The sequence below is a fragment of the Thalassophryne amazonica genome, chromosome 7 (genome assembly GCF_902500255.1).
Source record: "Thalassophryne amazonica chromosome 7, fThaAma1.1, whole genome shotgun sequence".
In the NCBI taxonomy this organism is placed as follows: Eukaryota; Metazoa; Chordata; class Actinopteri; order Batrachoidiformes; family Batrachoididae; genus Thalassophryne; species Thalassophryne amazonica.
In genome coordinates this window covers 6,829,801-6,853,453 of record NC_047109.1, presented here as the reverse complement: position 1 = coordinate 6,853,453, position 23,653 = coordinate 6,829,801, and the positions used below count along the sequence as shown (strand labels likewise).

General features: G+C 42.4%; 1 protein-coding gene across 44 annotated transcripts in view; it reads right to left on the bottom strand.

Moving 5' to 3' along the window:
* Positions 1 to 23,653, bottom strand: part of rims2a (regulating synaptic membrane exocytosis 2a) — a 725,652-nt gene that overhangs the window by 498,552 nt on the left and 203,447 nt on the right. For 2 of the 44 annotated variants that reach the window (XM_034173792.1, XM_034173791.1), the window contains exon 1: positions 8,083 to 8,508. The exons of 37 other annotated variants lie outside the window; for them this stretch is intronic. In XM_034173792.1, coding sequence (XP_034029683.1) covers positions 8,083 to 8,204 — 122 coding nt within the window. In that variant the 5' untranslated portion in view covers positions 8,205 to 8,508. Of the gene's footprint in view, positions 1 to 8,082; positions 8,510 to 23,653 lie in introns of those variants that run through there. 5 more of the 44 variants (XM_034173805.1, XM_034173804.1, XM_034173789.1 and 2 more) reach the window with 4 other exon arrangements.

Sequence of the window (23,653 nt, the reverse complement as noted above, 5' to 3'; positions counted from 1 at the left end):
CTTGCCAGAGGAATTTACAAAGATGAAAAATAAGGAAAGTGATGGAAAATCAGTTGAGTTTAGTCAGATGTGGCGCTCGTTGGGTCACAGTTTCCAGGCACAGAGCCCCCTGTTCAGCCTTTCCAGTGGCTGAGTGTTCTGGCCATGTAATGTGAGGTGGCAGAGAGCCCAGCAATGCTGTAATTATTTCTGATGGCTGGGCGGGTGGGACAAGAGGAAAAGACTTGCAGTCCCTGGAGACACAGCACGGTGTGGAGATATACACCTGCATCTGTGAGCATGAAAGAATAATGTTTACAAAATGGGCTTGTGCATTTTCTTGGCCTGCAGCTGCAAGGAACATGGTTCTGTTTGGACCATTTTGTTTGAACCATTTCTGCCATCTGAATAATGAGTCAAATTGTCACGCCTGACCAGGTGACCAAGGTCTCTCCATCGGGGAGCATTAGCAGACTAATCATAATATGCTACAATGCATCAAAGTGAGATTCACCACACAAGCACTTTCTTCAACAAAGACAACAGGTCTGCAGCTAACAAGGGAATGAAACAATGAATTTGTAAATCTGAATTCTAATGCCTCTAAGTTATTGTAAAAAATATTTCCCGCTACACAGCAGCATCATACACACAGCACATTTGTTTAGGATTCAGTTACTGCATAAGACAGTTACCGATGTATGCATTATTGTGTGGTGTGGTGTGGGGGGGGGGGGGGGGGGGGGGGGGGGGGGTCACAAAAAAAGTTAATGCATCATGATGCATCAGTTAGAAATGTGAAATCCACTGCATCAACATCAATATGTTTTTTTTTTATTTGCACAAAATTTATCATACAATTTCCAGCTAACAACTGAATGTTGTCTGAATGTTCCATTAAAGGGACGGTGATGGAAAAGAACATTAGAGGTACATTCATTTGTAGACTCTCCATGATGCTACTAGGATCTTCCTGAGAATGTTACCAACCAACAGACCAAGAACACGGCTATAACATTATGACATAACTTTGCTGTAATGTTATTATAACCCATCTGAATGCCCCCACCCCCCCAAACACACAAAATAAAAAAGTGAGTGAATAATATGACAAAAATAAGTTAATGAAAATAATAAGAACAATGCAAAGCCTGGCGTATGACCCAGCGCAAGTCTGTAAATTCTTTCAATGCAAAACGCTTGTGCTTCAAAGATGGTATATGTCTATTTGTGTAGCGAAACACTGTCATGACAATTTGTATGCATTTTCAAAAGGATGCTTCCTCTCGCCTCCCCAATACACAATCAAGAAATTGTTGCGGTCAGAAGAGGATTTTGTGACTTATTGTGCTGATGACATACGAGGTCTATTAGAAAACTATTCGACCTTTTTATTTTTTTAAAAAACTATATGGATTTGAATCATGTGTGATTGCATCAGCCAAGCTTGAACCTTCGTGCACATGCGTGAGTTTTTTCATGCCTGTCGGTTGTGTCATTCGCCTGTGAGCAGGCTTTAAGTGAGCAGTGGTACACCCTCCTCGTCGGATTTTTATTGTGAGGAAAATGTCTGAACGATTTGGAGCCTTGCTGCATCAAATTTTTCCAGAAACTGTGAGAGACAGCCAGGTGGAAACCATTCGGAAGATTCAGACGGCTTTCAGGGACGATTCTATGGGGATCACACAGATTAAGGAGTGTTACAACCGGTTTGAAGACGGCGCACAATGGCGGAGGGCGCGCTGCGCTCTGAGCGGCGATCGACAGGCTGAAACGACCAGATAATTTCCAAACTGAATGCTGTGTTGATCCGGGACGTCATCTGACTACTACAGAAATGGCAGAAGATGTGGACATACCACTTTTTCAGCACATTCCACTGTTACAGGAGTTTTTGTCATAAAAAGACGTGCAGAGGAATTCGCGCGTGGGGACGGAGCCGCTCATGGCACGGGACAAAAAGCAACACCGTGATGAAGCCTCACAGGACATGTTGTGGCATGTCCAGCTCATCCACAATTTCTCGGATAGTCACACGACTGAAAAGCCACCGAAAGCCGTCTGAATCTTCCGAATGGTGCAAAGAGCTGGCATGTTACAACATGTCCTGTGAGACAAACACTGAGGTGCTTTTGTCCCACGCCATTAGTGGCTCCGTGGCGAATTCCTCCGCTCCTCTTTTCATGACAAAAACTCCTGTAACAGTGGAATGTGCCGAAAAAGTGGTATGTCCACATCTTCTGCCATTTCTGTAGTAGTCAGACGACGTCCCGGATCAACACAGCGTTCAGTTTGGAAATGATCTGGTCGTTTCAGCCTGTTGATCGCCGCTCGGAGTGCGGCGCGCCCTCCGCATTGTGGCGTCGTCTTTAAACCGGTTGTAACCACCTTAATCTGTGTGATCCCCATAGAATCGTCCCTGAAAGCTGTCTGAATCTTCCAAATGGTTTCCACCTGGCTGTCTCTCACAGTTTCTGGAAAAATTTGATGCAGCAAGGCTCCAAATCGTTCAGACATTTTCCTCACAATAAAAATCCGACGAGGAGGGTGGACCACTGCTCACTTAAAGCCTGCTCAAAGGCGAATGACGCACCGACAGGCGTGAAAAAAAACTCACGCATGCGCACAAAGGTTCAAGCTTGGCTGATGCAATCACACATGATTCAAATCCATATAGTTTTTAAAAAAAATAAAAAGGTCGGATAGTTTTCTAACAGACCTCGTACATAGTGGCCATATTGGATAAGGGACGACAGCCATTTTCAAAAGAAGCCTTCCTCTGGCCTCCCCCAGTACACCACCAAGAAATGGTTTCAGTCAGATGAGTTGTTCTTTAACCTATTGTTCAGAAACAAAAACCAGATGGTAATCTGTAGCAGTCATACTGTATAACAGGTGATAAACATTTTGGAAAGAAACTTTCCTCTAGCCTCCTTCAATACATCAATAAGGGCACCTTCACACATAACACAAATGAAGCAACTAGTGCACAAAGAAGGAACTGCATGCCAATTGTGAAAACTTAGAGCTGCCTCTAACGCCTTGTACATCTGTCGCTACAACTATTCATGCACACCAGCGGCTGAAAGACAGAGAGGGCCCTGTGAGATCACAATCGATCCCTCTCGCAGCAGTTGTCGGCCAAATTCCAGATGACACACATGAACATCCAACACCACTTGCTGGACACTTTGAAAATGTGTGACCATTCGTGCTGTTAGCATGAACACAGTGAGCATGTGACCACTTTTGAGCTGGCTGAGTCTAAGTGCCTCCACAACTGTGGAGTTGCCAAGCAACACACGTGGTGTGCCAGAGTGTCAGCTCCCCCTCAATACATGCCATGCGAGTGCATTGTGTGTGTATTGCGCCCCCACAACACCTGGGTGTGCTGGCCAGAGACTCTCAGGCAGCTGGAAATGCCGGCTCAGTGCACACAACATATAACATTAAAAACACAGAGACCACAGCCAGCGTGCCACAGGACGACAAGCCAACAGTGTAGGAAATATGCCACTTTTAGTCACATATCACCAAAAACACGCTGTAACAAATGCCGTTTTGTCAGTTATTACCGCAAAAATTAAAGACTTCCTCATCTACATCATCTAATTCCTCTTTTTTTTTTTTTTAAATATGTTTATCTCTTGTTGATTTTAGGCCATTTTATGCCCCTGTTATAGGACAGCGATGGTAGTGCAGTGGTAAAGTTTTCTGCCTGTTAATCAGAGCTTTTGTAAATTGCAGATTCGAATCCCACGGGTGGCATGTATTTTTTATTTTCTGTTTCTCCACAGCAGTGCGCAATGCAGTGCACATGTTCAGCTGGGTTTTTTTTCCACAACAGAGGCGCAATGTGGTAAAACATGTTCCAGCTTCTTGCACTGTGCACAAAACAGTCGTCGGTGTGTCGTGCATGCCTGTGCGACCGTGCATCCCTCACAACAGCAGGTGGAATGTTTCGTGGTTCCCCATTTCGTATTGGTTTGGAGATTTCTTCCAGTTTTCTGCGTCTTCCGTGTTACGTGTGAAAGGGCTCTAAGAAATGGTTTCAATCAGACAAGGTGTTGTTTAGTTAGTGTGCTGAGACGAAAACTTTACAGAGGGATGCCCAGATGGACAGAGTGAATACATAATGTCCCAGGAACTTCACTGAGTGGGGGGGCATAATACCTGAAGCCTGAAACCATGATGATCAAGGACAATAATTAAGTTGCTGTATACGTGGTCGACCATGCTGAATATTGCTGAATTTGCACCCACATTATTAATTTATTAGTACTTGTATATGATATTTTTGCACACCACCATTGCAAATACATGTTACAAGATGCTAACCAGTGAAGACTGTAGTGGAAAGTTGCCAGAACATATTTTCCTGGTGTACCTCTGACCTTTGAGCAGCCTTAGCAGTACATTGTGTGTTGGCCGGATTCACATCACACTCAAGTTTTTTTTTCCATATTCAACACAAATCTTAATTGTCAGAGAGCTACAAACAGTCACTTTCAAACAGTGCCTGTATTTTTGATTCCTAAATCTTTAAAAGAGGGTTTGAGCATGAACCGTTAGGGTGGGTTTTATTTTGACACCTCCCATCTTCACTCACACACATTTCACTGTGGTCAGTCAATGTCATCACGTCAAAACCCAGTCAAGAAGAGACAGAAGACAAGTCAGCAGGGATGCAAGTCAGAAAGATCACTATGATGCCATTCTTGCATATATGCCATGAATATACACTGCATGCAATATAGTCAAACTTGTCCAAGAGGATTTCATAGAAAAATTAATTCACTAGTGTGAGAGGCAACTTGTGCTTTCTTTAGCTTCCAATTATTCAACCCAGTGTCACGGCAGTTCTTGGCGGCATTAAGAAAAGTATCTATAGGTTTGTGACGGGGCACGGAAATGGGGCACTGTTCATGAAGGGGAGACGATTTCATTTCATGATGCGGGTACGAAATGTGGAGTGACAGGGAGGTCTAGGGGTTATGGTTAGGGTTATGGGAGGGTAGACACTAATGGTTATGGTCAGAGTTAGGAGAAGTGGAAGATTATAATAGCAAAATAAAAAACCTTTCATGAAAATCAGGTGCTTTTCGAGGCGGAAACACAAAAAAAAAACTAGAGCACAAACCTCGCCAAGGCTATAGGGTCACTGACGTCACATAGAATACCCTTTGCAAAGAGACTTATTCCATGTCGTTTCACGCATCTACCATCATGTTTCAGATTCAGTGGTTAACCAACTGGGGTCCGAGGGCATTTTTTGGACAGTTCACTCGCCTTAACAGCCCTCCTTGCATCCCACAATCAAGTTTTATGTCTTTTTTCAGGACAACCTGTACTTTCAAAATATATATGCTATAGTTGTGTTTTATAAGTGTAATACAGGTTTACAATGAGAAATAAGAAAGGAAAAAGTAATGCAGAAAATAATTTTCCACACACATTTATTCAAAACACACAGCAAACTATAATAAACAACTGTTTTGACACTTTATAACGGTAATTCAGGCTCTTGTGTGAAAGACTGTACAACAAAAAGGTTCAAACAATAAACACAAATGCACATTTTCTGAAAGAACATTCACACTTTGAGGCTCATTCAGTTTGAGGAGCGGCCCCTCCCCCCTCGCTCCATTGATATGGTAAACAGTACTTGTAACAGTCACAGGAAAACTAGGCGAGCAATCCTGAAACTCACACACTGTTTGAGCATGTGAGATTGTATGAGAGGCTCTCCGTCTGCTCCATCTGCTCACTTTCCCTTTCGCTGTGTGTAATGGTGTAGGGGGCCAACTTGGAAAGCATCACTCCTAAAAACAATCTTTGGTGTGTTGCGTGAGGTGAAACTGCCCTACAATTGGATTTTGGAAAACCATGTGACGGTGAACCAATTCCGACTGGACACTCACATTGCTCACATCATCAAACAGCTTCTCTGAGGACTACAAAGATGGTGCACAGTGGCTCAAAAGTCCGCGGAGTTAATGTTTCAGCAAAAAAAGTAAGTTTCTATCTCATATCATTAAAACATTTATAATTTAGTAAAGCTTGGTCTCAGCTGTCATATACGATGGTGTCAGCCCCAGAGGGTTTTAAACCCTTAGATCTTCAGCAAATGTATTTATAAAGAGAAACTGCATGAACTACACAAGTTTTTTTTTCTAATAAGTTTATTCAATGAGGAAAAACAAATGCTAAATTATTGTTGTGTTGTAACTTAATTCAGCCTTTGTGACCCATCTTCATGAAGTTAGATGCAAAAATGTTGAAATTGGCCCTATCCTGCAATTATAAAGAATCCTTAAAAAATTACTGAATCCGGATCATGTTCCGGATCATTACCAAAATTTAATGACTTCTAAGTTAGGCCAAGATACACCCCTGGTAAAAATTTCATTGAAATCCATTGAGGATTTTTTGAGTAATCCTGCTAACAAACAACCAACCAACAAACAAACGGACGCAACCGAAAACACAACCTCTTTGGCGGAGGTATAAAAATGTGAGACCGGGCTGCAATTTTTATACATGTAAAGGTTATAAATGTGAGTGAGCAGATTTGGTGTGACTTTAATATTAGACATGCAGCAACATGGAATAATGTTCGTTATCCATACACACACACACACACACACACACACCATGGAGCTGTTATATAAGAACTGGAGAGCGCAGTAGCGCTGAGCCATGTGCCGACAAGGAGGCGTGATCGCCATTTTAATTCCGGGCAAGTTAGTGATTTGCATGCATAGAAGTTCACTTAGTCTCGTCAAGAAACAGGTGGAATATGCCAGAAAGCTGCACATGTTGGCAAAGCCACAAACGGAGGAACAAGGGAGACAATATTTCCTTCCATAAGTTAAGTGGTTTTGGTTCTTCTTGTCACTTTGTCTGTGATATTTGGATGATAAACAGTTGTATGTTTCCTGCCCGTGCCTGTGTCGCCCGATGACACGGACATTAACTCTTCACTTATGTCTAGCTGATATTTTCCACTGCTAGACCAATGTCTAGTTAAAATACTTGTCGTTAGTGATTAAAACTGTTCGACAAGACTGGGGATTTTTTTTTTAATTTGCACCTTAAAATAATGAGATTATGATGACCCACGCTGTGCCGCTCACAGTCACACCCACACATAGAGATGTGTACACACACCACTGACTTCATGAATGAAACTCGGTCAATAAAGGATAATTATGTAAAAATATAATATGTATAAATGTATTGTAATGGTTTTAGGAGCCGTACTGCGTTGAACACAGCAGCAGCTCAGCCCAGCAGCGTAGCTTAACAGCGCAGATCCGTGTAACTTTCAACACTAATACTTGGGAATGTGTGTGTGTGTCAGGGTAAGTTTAATACTTTCCTGACATAATTTAATTACTGGCTCGATATCCAGGTCAAAATGGCATTTTAACACGTATTTTGCGAGCATTTTTCTGACTGTGTTCAGTCGCAAGTCTCCATTGAAATACATTAACATCCAGGTACTTCATCAATATTTTGCCCGGTTAGGAGACGTCATGTGTTTTCGTTTAGTGTGCAGCATTGAGAGTGCGCTCTCTAGTTCCTATATACAGCTCCATTACACATACACAGACAAAATTTGGGCTTTGGCGAGCCCCTTTCTCAGTTTGTCATTGCACTGAAAATATATATTCCTGCTTCGACTTGTTTCAAAACCACCATGCATGGTGCATGTGCGTGCGTAGGTGGATATGTGATAATCCTGCACTTTTCTTTAAAGTATATATATATATATATATATATATATATGGCACACATGCTGCAGCGCTCGGCCCTTTGAGGCGCGCGCGCGCACAGTCACACGTCGGTATGCACAGTCTGCCAAGCAGCTCGTTCTAACCGCACGCACGGACGCGTGCGCAGCATCATCATCATCATCATCCAGCCAGGAAATATGTGCTGCAGCAGCAGCAGAGGCGACGGCACGCCGGCCCCGTTACGCAGGCCGACCGCCGATCGATGCGCGCAGCAGCCCCCGCCGACCAACACTGGTTTGACATAACAACGGACGGGGAAGCCCTTCCTCATAAATCAGGCCGTTTCTTTAAAGGAATCACTCACCCGATGGTGCTGAGCGCCTGCTCGAACAGCTCCGTCTGCAAGATGTTCTGAGGCGCAGAGAAAGCCCCGTTAAAATGTGACAAAACCGAGCTACAGAACTGACGCAATGTCTCAAACTGCATTTTCCCCCTCCGTTTTCTTTTATCCTCAGAAAATAATCTGCCCTTCTTCCTCTCCTTTCACCGACAATCCATCCCACTGCCCTGCGCTCTCTCCGGACACCAGTCTCCACACCTCCTCGGCGTTTAATTATCTCTCGGGGCGCATTAAACGCAAAAAAGACGCCAATCAAGTTCCATATTTCTCCTGCCGCTCCTGGTAGAGAAGTATCGGGATGAAGAGCCGCATCCCGGGCGGGATCCTTCGGTCATGACGGCTGGAAACGAGAAAGAAAGAGGCAGCGCCGGCGCCAAGGCTTTTACACTTCTGGCAAAAATCTCTCGCCGGAGCGGAGGAGGAGGTGAAGGAGGGTCCGGAGGAGAGAAAAAGACGGGTTGGAGCATCCTACACGGCGGGCAGCAGCAGGAGGAGGAGCAGCAGCAACATCCTTCACATTCCACTCATATTTCCCATCGTCTGATCAGACGCGCAAACGCGCACAGTCACACTGACGGGATGATATGCAATCATGCGCACTCTGTGCCATATCTCTCCATCCTCTCTCGTGCACACTTTGGGACGCGCACAACAGCAGTCCGGGTTTTTTTTTTTTTTCCACAACCCCCCCCCCCGCTCATTTTATATCCTCATATTTCTTAAAGGTGGACTGTGCGCACACACACACAGGGGAGAGTTTTCCAGGATTTATTATTTTTATTTGTGGATTTGCAGGAATATAAGGCTCAAAAACACTGCTGGTTTTGAGAGTTCATGCAGTCAAACAGCCATCAAAGGTCCCACCAGACAGCAGTCAGTGCCGTACTGTCCGCATGGGGCAGCTACTCTGATCAGCTGAATAAGGCTGATCTTCTGGCCTGGATATTGAACACCTCCAGAGTTCTTGTGTCTGATGCACCAGCTGTGAACCATCGAATCACTTTTTTCCCCCCACTTGGGGTTGCCACAGCAGATCTGCATGTTGAATTGGTATAAGTTTTACACCCTTTCTGACGCAACTCCACATTACATGGAGAAATATGGCAGGGCTGGGGTTTGAACAGAGAACCTTCTGCATTAAAATCAGTTCCACTTAGTACAGAATTGTAGCAAAACGTAGGCACATAGAAATCGTGATTAAACATTTTAGTTGTTAAAAATATGATTATTATTGGTAGATTATTATGATTAGTAGTAGTAGGAAAATATCTTAAAATTGGACTTTTACTCAAAATATGTTCTGGGGGTCGTTTCATCAGGTTTCTGGAGCTACTGGTCTGAACAGTTAGGAAGAACTGGAGAACAGGTTCAGGAAGTTGTATCTAAGTTTTATCCTCATGTCATCCTCAGAAACAAACTTTGGACCTATGTGTGTGTTGGGGGGGGGGGGGGGGGGGGGGGGGGGCACCAAAGCATTAGGCTTTGTGAGTGTGTGTGTGTGTTTGCTTTTTGGGTTTTGTTTTTTGACTAGCTGCGGGTGTGCTGGTGTCCTGATGTTTTAATTAACACAACCAGAGGACATGCAGACTTTGAAAGAAAACAAATATTAAATATACAGAAAGTATTCACAGTGCTTACTTTTTCCCCTATACAGTACACTAACTATTCAAGAAGGAAACTATTTATTTAAAAATAGCTGATATTTTCAGTCCCTCATGACATTTTTCAGATTTGAATGTACCTGTTTTTTATGGGGGGAAAATCCTAAATTAAAAAATCGACACCACTTTTTTCTGATGTCACAGACAGTAAAATTAATTTTTTTAATCAGTTGATTAGACCAAAGATCTGGCAAAAAAAAGTATCACCTCCACCGACATCCTGAAATCGTCTGCATTATTTATTTATTTTTTATAATTACCATTCTGTGTTCTGAACTCTGCCGATATCATCACTGTTGTCAGACTGAAGGTTTTCCTCCAAGGTTTTGTCGCCCTCATTGTCATCTAAATAAGGTTCCAAACCATCAGGCTGTGTCCTCCACAGTTTCTTCAGACACACATTCAGACTGGACTTAAAAAAAAAAAAAAGCACCACACTAGAAAAAAAAAAAAAAATGTCCGAAAACAGCTCGACCTCCACTGTGTTTACAACTGATTTGGACTTGAATCAGCAGGTGCTGTTCTTGTGATGACGTAGCAACAATATGGCTGCAGCTGATGGCTGAAATAGAGCACAGGCTTCAGACACCTGTTTATCCTTCACCTGTTCACTTATAGACTTTTATTATTAAGGATTTTTTTAAATATCAAGATTTCATCCTTTTTAGTGATTAGTTGTGCACATTATTTGGGGTCACCTACACTTTAATTATTATAAATTGTTTTTGTTTTGTTTGTTTGTTTTTTTTTTTTATTTGCTGCACTATTTACTGGGTCTGACTTCTGTCTTGACTCTAAGAGTCAAGAATTTTAGCTGAGGAAGCTTCTGCGATTTGAAGCGAAACGTCCTCGCATCAAGAAACCCAGTCCAGTCGAAGATTCAAGCTTCTCTACAACTTTGTGTTCTGTGTGAAAGGGGCCTTTAACAACCTTTAACAAGCTCATCACAACAACTATCATAAAGCACTGCAATGAACACAATAAGTACATGATTATTTAAACTTCAGTGTTGTCCCAGAATCCTTAGTGCTCCTGTGATGTCATCATGCTGAAAATCTCCAATTGGTTTGATCAGTGAAATTAACTTGGGCCTATGTTTCAGGTAAAATTACAGGAGCGAAACTATTTGCTTTGTGTATTTTAGTAACAGGTGAGACTGAGGTACTTTTTAGTGTCTTTCGTTGGTTTTGATAACAGTGAGGCTACGTGTCTCTGTAATGCAACATAATTACTAAATTCTATACATATTTGAAGAAATAAGGAGCATATGTGGATGAGGATGCATGCTCTTGCAGTTTCCCTGTATTACCACTATATGTGGTACGTACACACAGTTAAAGCTGTGTGTATATTTACGGATTTCCTAAGTCTAAGTACAAGTTGGTAAACTCCATACATTGTGTAGAAATGATCGTATGCACGATTTATGCACAAATCTGTGTGTGTGAATGGCTGATAAATGAGGCCCTGCCACACAATAAAACTGCACCTGACCACACCTCATTTTATACCATAATACCTGTATTTTCCAGAGTATACTAGTTTGTGAGGTCCTGCGACTGATACTCCAGTGCGAGTCATATACCGAAAAATGACACATTTGTTCTTAATAATAATAGTTGTAATGCCTTTTTATATCAGACTTAACCAGTATTCAAATCACAAAACAAAATAAACTTTAATAATAAAAGAATAAATGCTCAACAACAATGCACAAAAATCCCAAATTAAAGTGTTGATAATACAGAAAAAAAGGTGTGACTTATACTCCGGTATGACTTGTGGGTTATTCCTCTTCAAGAGGCTTTTTTTTAACAGCTGCAACTTCTACTCCAAAACATTCAGTACACCTATTATTTACACAACGTGAGTTATGCCATGAAAAAGGCAAGTGCATCGGTTGGAAACAAGCAATGACACTTACAGTGCGCTGTTTATTGCTTTGCATTGCACGAGGTAGAAGAAGGTTGACTTCCATCTGCAGCAAATTGATTCAATATTCCACCAACCACTTATTGGAAGCCTTTTGCTACTGTATAATTGGGAAGCACCGTTTCCTGTCTTATCCTACACTCAATCCTTTATGTGAACATTTGTACCAGTATAACATTCATCCATACAGAGAGCAGATATTAAAAATCCACATGACCGCAGTTTATCTGCCTTGGCTAAGGTAAGTGTGGCTAAGGGCACCTTCACACATAGTGTGAATAAAGTACAACTCAGGGAGACTCACGGCGAAAAAGCTTGAATGATCGAACCACAAAACATGGCGCTTACGGGCAGGCATGCACTATGCTGGTGCGACGGTTTGTGCACACAGAAACACACTGGCGGCTGTACGATGTGTAACCACATCGTGCAGCTGCTGACATAAAAATAAATAAAAATTACATGCCACCCACGGGCCTCGAACCCGCACCTTCCAAAAGCTCTGATTGCTAGTCAGAAACTTTACCACTGAGCTACAATCACTGTCCTGTGAAAGCTGTGGGAACCTGCCTGATATGAGGAAGGAGATGGATGTATTTAAAATGAAATAAACCCACACACCATATAAAAACACCACATTTATCAACTGGGCAATACAAATATGATCCATCTGTTCTTCTGTAGATGACCTGTGGTCACAGACATACAATCATGAACGGGCTGTTAAATAACACTGGTTAACCAGATGGAAACTTTACCACTGTGCTACAATCACTGTCTTGTAATAGGAGCATGAAATGGGTAAAATCAACAACATATTTTACGCAAACATATTTTCTAAATTAAAAAAAAAAGCCCTGTGATATCTGAGAAAACATTGTTTGGTACGACGTATTTCTGCTGATACGTGACTGAAAGTGGCGTATTTGTCATACTGTTGGCGTGTCCTGGTCGTGCAGCGCTCCGCTCACAGCCCTCATGGCCTGACACACATGTCTTGTCAGACATGACATTCAGCTTGCCTGCTGCATGTCCAAACAGACTGACGCCCCGTTTCTCCTCCCATCACAAAAGCAATATATGTTTTTATGCATTTCCACACAAGCGCACACGTGCGTGTCCGTCAAAACACGGGACGTGTACTGTAGCTGTGATGTCCAGGACCGGAGATCCCCCAACAGTTGTGGGCAGCCAGTCACGCCCCCTGTCCTGTCAGTGCACAGACCAAGATGTCACTCTGTGATCAGATGAGAGATGCCTCGCCTGCGGAGGGACCACATGCACAGATGTGTTGTGGGGGAGGAATCGCGTGAAACACACACACCTGTTGTGGGAGGAGCCGACACCCTGACATGCCATGTGTGCACTGGGCAACTTCCTTCACAGTCGTGGGGCACTTAGACAAATTTCACATCCACCTCGACAGTGACTGTCTGCTGACTGTTGTCATGTTAATAGTGCGAATGGCCACACATTTTCTGAGTGCCATGCAAGCGGTGTTAGATGTCTGTGCATGTCAGCTGGAATTTGGCACCTGCCGCAAGAGGGTTTGATGGGTTCACACAGTGCACACTCTGTCTTTCAGCCGCTGGTGCGTGCAAATAGTTGTAGCAACAGGTGTATGAGGCGTTGGAAACAGCTACAAAATTACACGTTTTTGCACACGATTCCTGCTTCATGTTCACTTTTGGTGCAAATTAACCAAATTCACACTATGTGTGAAGGGGCCCTAAGGTAAGTGCAAGCATGGCTAGGGTAAATGTAAGGCCTGTGGGCTAAGTAAGCGCCGCAACGGGCCACTTACACCGCCCCCCTGTCTGCTGTGTAGAGCTGCAGCCATCTCTGGCAACAGGTCCAGAGACTACACTCGCTGTTTTGATGCAGAGTGCTCCGGCAGCCCGCAAGGATAGACTTCTGGTTCCGTGGCCACTGAGAGAGGTTTGTATCTTTTTAATGACTTGGATTCTCTGCGGGTCCCTCATCCGTACCAGTGTAACAGCGGAGGCAGTGTGAGCAAGGGGTAAGCGTGGCTCAGACTTGTGGCTTGTATAGCATTTTGAGTGAAGAGATCTGTGAAATATCTTCATCTCATCTTCATCCTGGGAAAAGCAGCATGCAGTGCAATACCAACCCAGTCTCACAGGTTTTATTCGTGCTCCCGTCATGAGTCAAATTTTCATAACAGGGTTTTTTTTTTAATCTTGCTATTATTACTAACCCTACCCCTTCCCCTAACCCCGACCATACTCCCCCCCCCACATCACTTTTCATTTTTCCTTTACGAACATTTGGCACTTTTCTTGGCAATATCAATGTATGTTTCTTGATGCTGAATGGCAACATGCAGTGAGATATGGCAGTGCAATACAAGTGTCTAGTGTCCACCAAACTGACTTGTGGTTTTCACACCCTGTACCTGCGTCCTTTAGTCGTACTGCCATGGGTGTGTTGGTGTTAACATGAGGTGTGGTCAGGCACAAAAGCAATTTTGCTGAAAATCAAAATCCGCAGCCGTGGAACTTTTTCACAGTGGGGTAATAGTGCTAACAACTCCAACAAACCTGGTTGAAATAACATCATAATTTTGTTTCTTTTATCCACATTTCTAGTCCTAAATTGCCTTCATCCCAACTTTTTTTTTCGAAAGTGTTGCAGGTCCAAAATGCAGGAATGGATGTATATTAACAAATTAAATGACGTTGCCCGCACAAGGCATGAAATATCTGTTCATACAGTCTGCAATAAAACAAAAGTCAAAGTAAATGTAAGAATCGTGTTTCTTTATTTATTTATTTATTTTGATTGATTGATTGTTGCGAAAAAAAAAAAGAAATTCCATATACTTCTCAACTTTTTTCTGATTTGGGGTTGTAGTTGGGGTTGCAACCTCAAGGTGACTGACTGCACAGACTTTTTGAGATTACTCAAGTGGTTTGTGTTGCCATGTGAATATTACATTTTACATTTATTTATTTCATCTGGAGTCAAATTAAATGAGTATGTTGTGTGGGCCGCCAGAAGAGGAGGTACTGCTGGCCCACCACCAGAGGGCGCCCTGCCTGAAGTGCGGGCTTCAGGCACGAGAGGGCGCTGCCGCCATGGACACAGCTGGGGGTGACAGCTGTCGCTCATTACCTCTTGACAGCTGTCACCCATCTACTCAACATCATCTCACTCCATAAAGACCAGACGTCATCTCCACCTCGTTGCCGAGATATCATACTTCATAGGAGGTAATACTCTCAGCCTTTTTTTGAGATTTATAAATCTGTGATTGTGAGTGTTTGCAGGAGAACCGGTCGTTTTGGTGGAGGCTGTGCATGACGGCGCTCCTTTTCCTCTGAGACCGCTGCAACGTGTTGAGTGAGAGGTGGAGGTGGCATTCCCACCGTTGTTGTTACTGGGTGTACACACAACCACACTTGACTGTCTTTGTTCTTCGCCAGCAGTACCAGATCCGACAGTCGGGGACGGTGATCACCTGGGAATTCGGGACTTGGCGGCTCCAGTATTAACCAGGTTCTGGGGCGGCGGAAATCGTGTGGTTCCGGCTCTTCTCAGGACAGACGTCTTCTATCCTCGAGCCTGCCCACACGTCACCTCTGTGTATTGACTGTTATGATATTCTGTGATTGTCTGTATGTTCGTTGTGCACATTCACAACATTAAATTGTTATATTTTGGCTCATCTATTGACCGTTCATTTGCGCCCCCTGTTGTGGGTCCGTGTCACTACACTTTCCCAACAGAGTACCCTGCATGCTCTACACACCATGACGTAAATGGACACATTGCTGTTCATCTGCCCCATTTTTTGTACAGGGTTGCCACAGTTGATCCAGTACAGATCTACACTGGGATTTATGATGTAAATGTACAAGTAAATACAGTGGACCTGGAAAGTATTCACAGCCTTATTTCAAAATGGAGCAAATTCATTTTTCCCCCCTCAAAATTCTACTCACAACACCACATAATGACAACTTGAAAAGTTGTTTTTTTTTTTATTTTTGCAAATTTATTTTAAAAATTAAAAAAAAAAAAAAGAAACCACATTATTCACACCCTTTGCTCAAAACTTTGTTGATGCACTTTTGCCAACAATTACAGCCTCAAGTCTTCTTGACTATGATTCCACAAGCTTGGCACACCTATGTTTGGGCAGTTTTGTCCGTTCCTCTTTGCAGCACATCATATGCTCCATCAGGTTGGATGGGGAGCGTTGGTGCAAAGACATTTTCAGATCTCTCCAGAGATGTTCAATCAGATTCAGGTCTGGGCTCTGGCTGGGCCACTCAAGGACATTCACATTGTTGTCCTAAAGCCACTCTTAGCTATGTGCTTAGGGCTAACGCTGTTGTGTGGGCCGCTGAAGAGGAGGTACTGCTGGCCCAACACCAGAGGGCGCCCTGCCTGAAGGCGGGCTTCAGGCACCAGAGGGCGCAGCCGCCTCCCTGGAACACTGACGGTGACAGCTGCCACTCATCACAATCATCATCATCCTCCTATAAAGGCCGGACAGCAACTCCACTTGCCTGCCGAGAAATCAGCTTACCTGACAGGTAAACTCTCAGCCGTTCAGCGCTGCACACGCACAATTTACAGCTAAACTTGTCAGTTGTAACGTCTTTGCATCTGAAGTCGTAGTTGTAACGTTCTTGCACCTGAGTGTTTGCAGCAATATCCTTTGGTATACACACAGCTGGTTGCTGAGTTTGTGGACGTAGGGAGGAGTCGGCGTTCCCGCTCCTCTATCCAAAACTCGAGTGTTACATAAGGATCTGCACGTACTCTGAGTAACTGCGTTCAGGAGGTGGAGGTTTTTCCACCAGAAGGAACTGTGCTTGAGACTGTTTACTGGGTGTTTCACACACCCACATAAATTGTTTGTGCTTCCTGCCAGCAGTACCCGATCCGGCAGCTGGAGGCAGTGGCCACCTGGGGACTCAGAACTTGGTGGCTCCGGTGTGTTGCGGGTCTCCGTTGTCAGTGGAAATCGTGTGGGGCCCGGCTCTTCTCTGGACAGGCATCTCCTATCCTCGAGCCTGCCCACACGTCACCTGTTGTTCAATTGACTGTTACCTAAAGTTGTATCTGTATTCCATTGTGCACATTTTCACAACATTAAATTGTTACCTTTTTGGCATTTTCATTGTCCGTTCATTTGCACCCCCTGTTGTGGGTCCGTGTCACTACACTTTCCCAACAAACGTGCCCAACCAGTCGATCAACTGGAACTCAACCCACGATCAATCGACTGGTCAATTGCGGGCTGAGTTTCAGTCGATCGCATGTGCAGAGTCAAAAGGATGCAAGAAGCTACAGTGAAGAGCAAGGCAATGCTACAATGGCAGAAGCTAATAAATCAAAAATGTATCACTTTCATCCAGAGTGGGAGTAGGATTATTTTTAGTTTATTCAAATGGCAATTCCATGTAAATGTGGCTTTACCAAAGAAAGGGAATTTGGAGTAGCATTTCTATCAGGCTGGGTGGACAGAGATGTCTGGACACAAATGCAGGACTCAAAAAAGAAGCTCTGGTTTTATAGATCATTTGGTTAGTGCACTTGGTTTCAGTGTGGAAGGTTCCTGGTTCAAATCCCACCCCTGCCACATTTCTCCATGTAAATAAATAAATGGTAAATGCATTTACTGTATATAGCGCTTTTCCATCTGCCATCTGACAGGTGCTTTACTGACTTTGCATCCTTTGAGCCTATTGTCAGTTTTCTCTGTTTTCTATTTGGGGAAAATATAGATGTGGACTGTATAACATCCAAAGTGGCTGATATCACTCTTCAACCTGGACAGCTGTGCTATATCAGAACCAGTGGTACCAAGAGGCTGGGTACAAATGCCAAGTTCAGACTCAGAGAGGATTCAGTTAAAGGGTTTTACTGGTACAATGAGCAGGGTTTGATACACAGAAAGGCATTCCAAAGACATGGCCAATAAAAAAAACAGGCAGTCCAAAAACACAGCAAGGTAAAAGGTTGAGGAAAAACACAGGGAACAGGGCTATGAAGTGATGGCATACAGCGCGATGATCTGGCGGGGAAGTGAGAGAAACGAGAGGCTTAAATAAAGAATGTGATAAGGAGGTAATAGGAAACTGGTGTGCAGGAAAGATCCAGAACAAGGCATGGAAAACAGAAGGAGAATCACCCACCACCAAGCACCCAAGTGACAGACAAGAGAAAGCAGTAATACCAAACCCAAGTACAAAAGTAACCGACAAAATCACTTAAATACATAACAAAATCCACAATCCTGACATGCTATTGAAAATGAGATCCTCACACTGAAAAATGAAATTGAGCTCAAATTTAGAGCAACACCTGACATGAATGTCCAATTCTGAGATCTAATGCAGAAAGAGAAGTACCCCAACTTCAGCCAAACGGCACAGGCTTTGACTGCACGTTTTGGATCAACATATTTGTGTGCGTCTGCCTTTTCACATATGAAAAGGCAAACATTTGACCACCTTGGGGTCTGCTTACGGCTGGCACTCAGCTTCTACTGTCCGGACTATGAGAGACTAGCTGTCTCCTCCAGTGCCAGAAGTCCCAGTAAGGTAGGGAACAACTTTTCCAACTTCAATTAGGCATTGTATAATTTTAGTTGTCGTTCTGTTGTCACGGGCCAGTCCTAGGTCTTCTTGTGCTTATTCTTCGCACCTTGCACATTTACTTCAATAAAATCCAGAGCATATCTCCACCTCTCCAGGCAAGCCTCAACCTGCTCTCCACTCTCACTACAAATCACAATGTCATCTGCAAAAATCATAGTTCACGGAGACTCCTGTCTGATCTCATCAGTCAACCTGTCCATCACCACTGCAAACAAGAAAGCTAATCCTTGGTGTAATGCCGCCTCCACCTTGAATGAATCTGTCAATCCTACTGCACATCTCACTGCTGTCATACTATCCTTGTACATGTCCTGCACTACCCTCACATACTTCTCTGCCACTCTACTGACATGACCAGGATATGAATTGTTTTCAACCATGACAACTTTTTATCTGGCCTTAGTAAGTCAATCATCGGGGGGATGAGGGCTTTTCTTGTTTGTTTTGATTAAAAAAAATTATTGAAAGAAATGAGGATTTAAGATGATATAACTGTTCCGATGAAGCCTTACATTGTTTTTTGTTTTGTTTGTGGGTTTCTTGTTTTTACCTTTACACTAATTAGAAACTTCAAGTACCTCGAATTTGAGTGATTGACGTGTCCTCTCAGCACCTGGGTCTCGGCGGCTCCTGAACAATTATGTGAACAAAGTGTGAGAGTGAGCAGTGATGAGCCGCCAGAGTGAGCTTCTGATCTGAACTGGATTATTTCAACACACGGCCGTGCCGGCGTCTGCCAGTTATTCCTGCAGGAGCCTCGCGGATCCATCCGGGGCCGAGTTTCCTCGGGGGCCGGCAATCCAGCCCTGCAGCAGTATTGGAGTTCCAACTTGGCCTCGTTGCGGCGTCTGAGGCCTAACCCAGCATCGCGGATCCATTTGGGCCCGCGTTTCCTTGGAGGCCGGCAAATCCAGGCCCGCAGCAGCGTCTGAGGTCCAACTCCCCGTGCGGCAGCGTTGGAGGCCTAAATCCAGCACCACAGCAAAGCATCGGCAGCCCTACCAGGCCCGTGGCTCTGCAGGGAAGCGGGGACACCACAGACTAAACTAGGTTAGCTTAGCCTTGGTGGCGGAGACAAGGAGTGACACCAGAGCAGCAGCAGGAGAGCACCAGCAGCAACCACCATCGGCAAGTACTGTACTAGGTTAAGAAGAAAGCAGTTCCACCTGATAACAGCGCTTGCAGCTGTGTCCGGGACCCAGTCTCGTCATCGTTCTGGCAAGCTGGAGGGGCCTAGCCAGGCCCGAGAATTGTCGAGGCTTGTGGAGGTACCCAGCCAGGCACGAGGCTCGTCGCGCCCCATGAAGGGGTCCAGTTAAGTCTGAGGCTTGTTGTGGGCCACTGAAGAAGCTCAGCCAAGTTTCGTCGATGACCATCGAAGGCCTACGATCACCTTATTACTAGGCCTCAGTAGCAACTAAGTGACCTAGCCTGCCGAGGCTGCATAATTTGGTCTATCATGCCACCTATAAAGGTAATAAGTGGAGAAGAACTAGAGGAGATACAGAACTTCATGTCGGAAGAACTGAGTGGCGTGGTTAAAAAACAGAATGAATTACTGAGTCTGTTAAAGGAGGTGTTTGAGCTGAGAAAACTGATGGAAGAAAAAGACAAATTAGATTTTTGGAAAAACAAGTGGACGAGTTGGAGCAGTACGCTGGAATGGATGAGGTCACTGTAACAGGACTGAACACTAGACATCAATCATATGTCAGTGTGCTAGCTAGCAGCGCTAGTACTATGGATGAAACACAGGAAGAAACACACTCCATGGAACAGCAGATCATCAGTTTTTTTCTTCAAAGCACATTCACATTAATAACAGTGACACTGCATGGTAAATGGTAAATTTATATAGCGCTTTTCCATCTGCATGAGACGCTCAAAGCGCTTTACAATTATGCCTCACATTCACCCCGATGTCAGGGTGCTGCCATACAAGGCGCTCACTACACACCGGGAGCCATAGGGGATTAAAGACCTTGCCCATTGTCTTTGATTGTCTTTGAAGGTCTTGATGATTGTAAAAATGATTGTCCGGGTCTAGATAGACCCGGACAATCATTTTTATTCTTTTATAAATAGTAATTGTCAATATTATACAGAAGAAACAATACAACAACTGTATTACAAATGAGAGGACTTTCTCAATAATTCACTTTAACAGTAGGAGTTTGTACAAGAATTCTGGGAAACCAAACTTTTAGTATAATTACCATAATGGAAACTTGGCTTGCATAAGGTGATGATACAAACTATGAATTGGAGGGTTACAAATTCAATCATCGGAATAGAAATAATAGAGGAGGTGGATGGGCATTGTATGTTGATAAAAGGTTTGAATACAAAATTAAAGATCAAATGACAATGGCCGTGGATAATTTTTGGAATGTATTACAATTGAAATTTGTATGGTAAAAGGTAAAACATAATTATTATCTGCATATATAGAGCTCCAGGCTCTAAAATTGAAGAACTTCAAAACTGGATAGAGAAGCATTTTTCGCAGATGGGTAATAAGTGTGTATTTGTCTGTGGAGATATAAATATTGATCTCTTAAATCCATATCAACATAAAGGATTTCATTAATACCATGTACAGTTTAAATTTATGTAAAAAAAAATTACTAGGACCTCAAGAATAACTTCTCAGTCAGCTACTGTCATTGATAATATATTTACAAATGATACTGACACCAAAACAGCAAGTGGATTATTGATCAATGATATTAGTGACCACCTACCAATTTTTATAGTAACTGATCGAAATTTAAATAAAAATGTGATGAGAAAATACAATATTATACACAGCTGCAAACTAAAAAAGCTATTACTGCCTTAAAAAATAATTTACATTTGCAGGATTGGAATTCTATTTACGCAGGGCATGATGCTAATTTAGCATATGCCGAATTTGAAAATATATTCCTTGATATATACAACAAAAGCTGTCCAGTTATAAACTACAGTGTAAATAATAATATAAGGATTAAATATAAGGATGTCCATGGATAACAAAAGGGCTGCAAAGGGCTTGCAAGAAGAAAAAATATGCTATATAGAGAGTTTATTAGAAATAAATCAAGAGAGGCTGAGATTACATATAAGACTATACAAATAAATTACAACCATTATGCAGAACTGCAAAAAAATACTAAACGTTAATAAAAATACATAAGGAAACATAGAAATACTGAATAGTATTATATCAAATAACCAAAGGCAAAGAACTACCCAAAATACTTTACTTATACGTATTACAAAAGATGGAGCTTTATGGGATAGAAGAGTGGCTCTGAATTGGATTAAAAGCTATTTACAAAACCAGAACCAGTTTGTTAAACTTGGGGACTGCTGTTCTTTGTATCTGGACATCATTGTGGGGTTCCTCTGGGTTCTGTGTTGGCAATGTTTATGTAAGTAAATGTAAATGTTAAGTTTCAGATGTGTTTTTAAAGCAGTTCTCTTTGCAGACGACACAAACCAATATTGTGCAGGAGATAATTTGCAACAATTATTAATTGATTTGGGATCTGAAATGAGAAAGTTGAAGAGTTGGTTTGATAAGAACAAATCATTAAATTGGTCTAAAACTAAAATAATGTTATTTGGAAATCATAAAAAAGATGAACAAATACAGTTAAAGATATAAGGGGTAAACATAGTATGTGTTAAAGAGAACAAGTTGTTAGGTGTGATCATCGATGATAGAATTAACTGGAACACTTATATTCAACATATTCAAAAGAAAGTATCAAAAAGTATTGCAGTATTAAATCGGGCAAAGCACATTCTTGATGGTAAATCACTACATACTCTGTATTGTACACTGATTGCACCTTACTTGACATACTGTGCTGAAGTCTGGGGCAATAACTATAAAACTACAGTGCAACCATTATTCACTCTTCAAAAAAGAGCATTAAGAATCATTCACAATGCAGGGTATCGGGATCATACTAACCCATTGTTTATTAAATTGAAGATATTAAAACTATGACATGATTTCATTTAAGACTGTTCAATTGATGTATAACGTGATAAATAAGCAATAATCATTTAGAATTCAAGAATATTTTACGCAAAGAGAAGAAATATATATTTAAGGGGTTTGTATCATTTTAAAATGCTGGAGCTAGGAAGACCAGGAAATGCTTGTGTGTCTCTATTGTGGCCCCAAAAATGGAATAAGCTACCTGAGAAACTCAAACGATGTCCAAATATCAACCAGTTTAAATATTTATATAAAGAAATGGTGTTCTCTGGATATGTATCTGATGAAAAAGTGTTGAGTTTGTGTTGTATGATGAATCTGCTTCATTTTGAATTCTTATTATTGAATATGTACTGTGGTAACTAGTACGAAATAGAAGCTGTTTGTGAAACACTGACTTCCCACAGCTGTAGTTATGAGCTGCTACTGTTCAGACTTTGTTGGAATGATCGTCATGATCAGGCACATCGCTGGGGTTGATTTGACTGTATGGGTTGGGTGTAGGCGTTTATAAGTGTTGCTTCTGCCTACACCTTTTGGGCACCATGTACATTGTTTTCTTCTTCTTTTCTTTCCTGTAAGTTTTTTGTTTGATTTTGTGGTTTGTAAATGAGTGATTTTTTTAAAGCTGTGGTGCCTAATAAATCAGATTCAATTCAATTAAAAAAAAAATTCAGTTTTTAAAGACTGCAAACAAAATATTTATTGAATGGGCGGGGATACCGGTGATCGCAAACTTGATCACAACAAAAGTCAAATAAATTTGATTCATAGAAATTAATTGGCAGGAAATTCTGTATGTGATTTTCACACTTATGTAAATATTCTGCCACTACTCCAAATTTCAAATCACCTCTTGATATCTGTCCAATTAATATTCCCACCAAGTTTGAAGGACATTTATCCAGCTGTTTTTGAGTTATCGTGTACCCCCCACACACACACACACAGCAGTGACAACAATAATACAATAACATGCTTTTGGAGGGTGGTATTGCATTTTCAGAGGCCCGACGTTCACACCCAGGTCCGCCCAAAATGCAGATATGCGCCCGGTTAGATGATGGCGAATATCGTCATTTTGGCCAATATACAGGGTATAAAAAAATATAAAAATTTTGACTCCACTTGACTCAAGTCATCTTGTTGCTTTGACTACGTTGCATATTCAGTATCATAAGTCTGTGCATGGTACTTTGGAATGTACTTCAGAATTTGTTCTGCAGATTATTTTAATACACATTCAGCTGAGCAGTAACAAAGGAACATTATGTTATGTCAACGTAAGTGTCAAGTTGCATTGCTGAAACTTG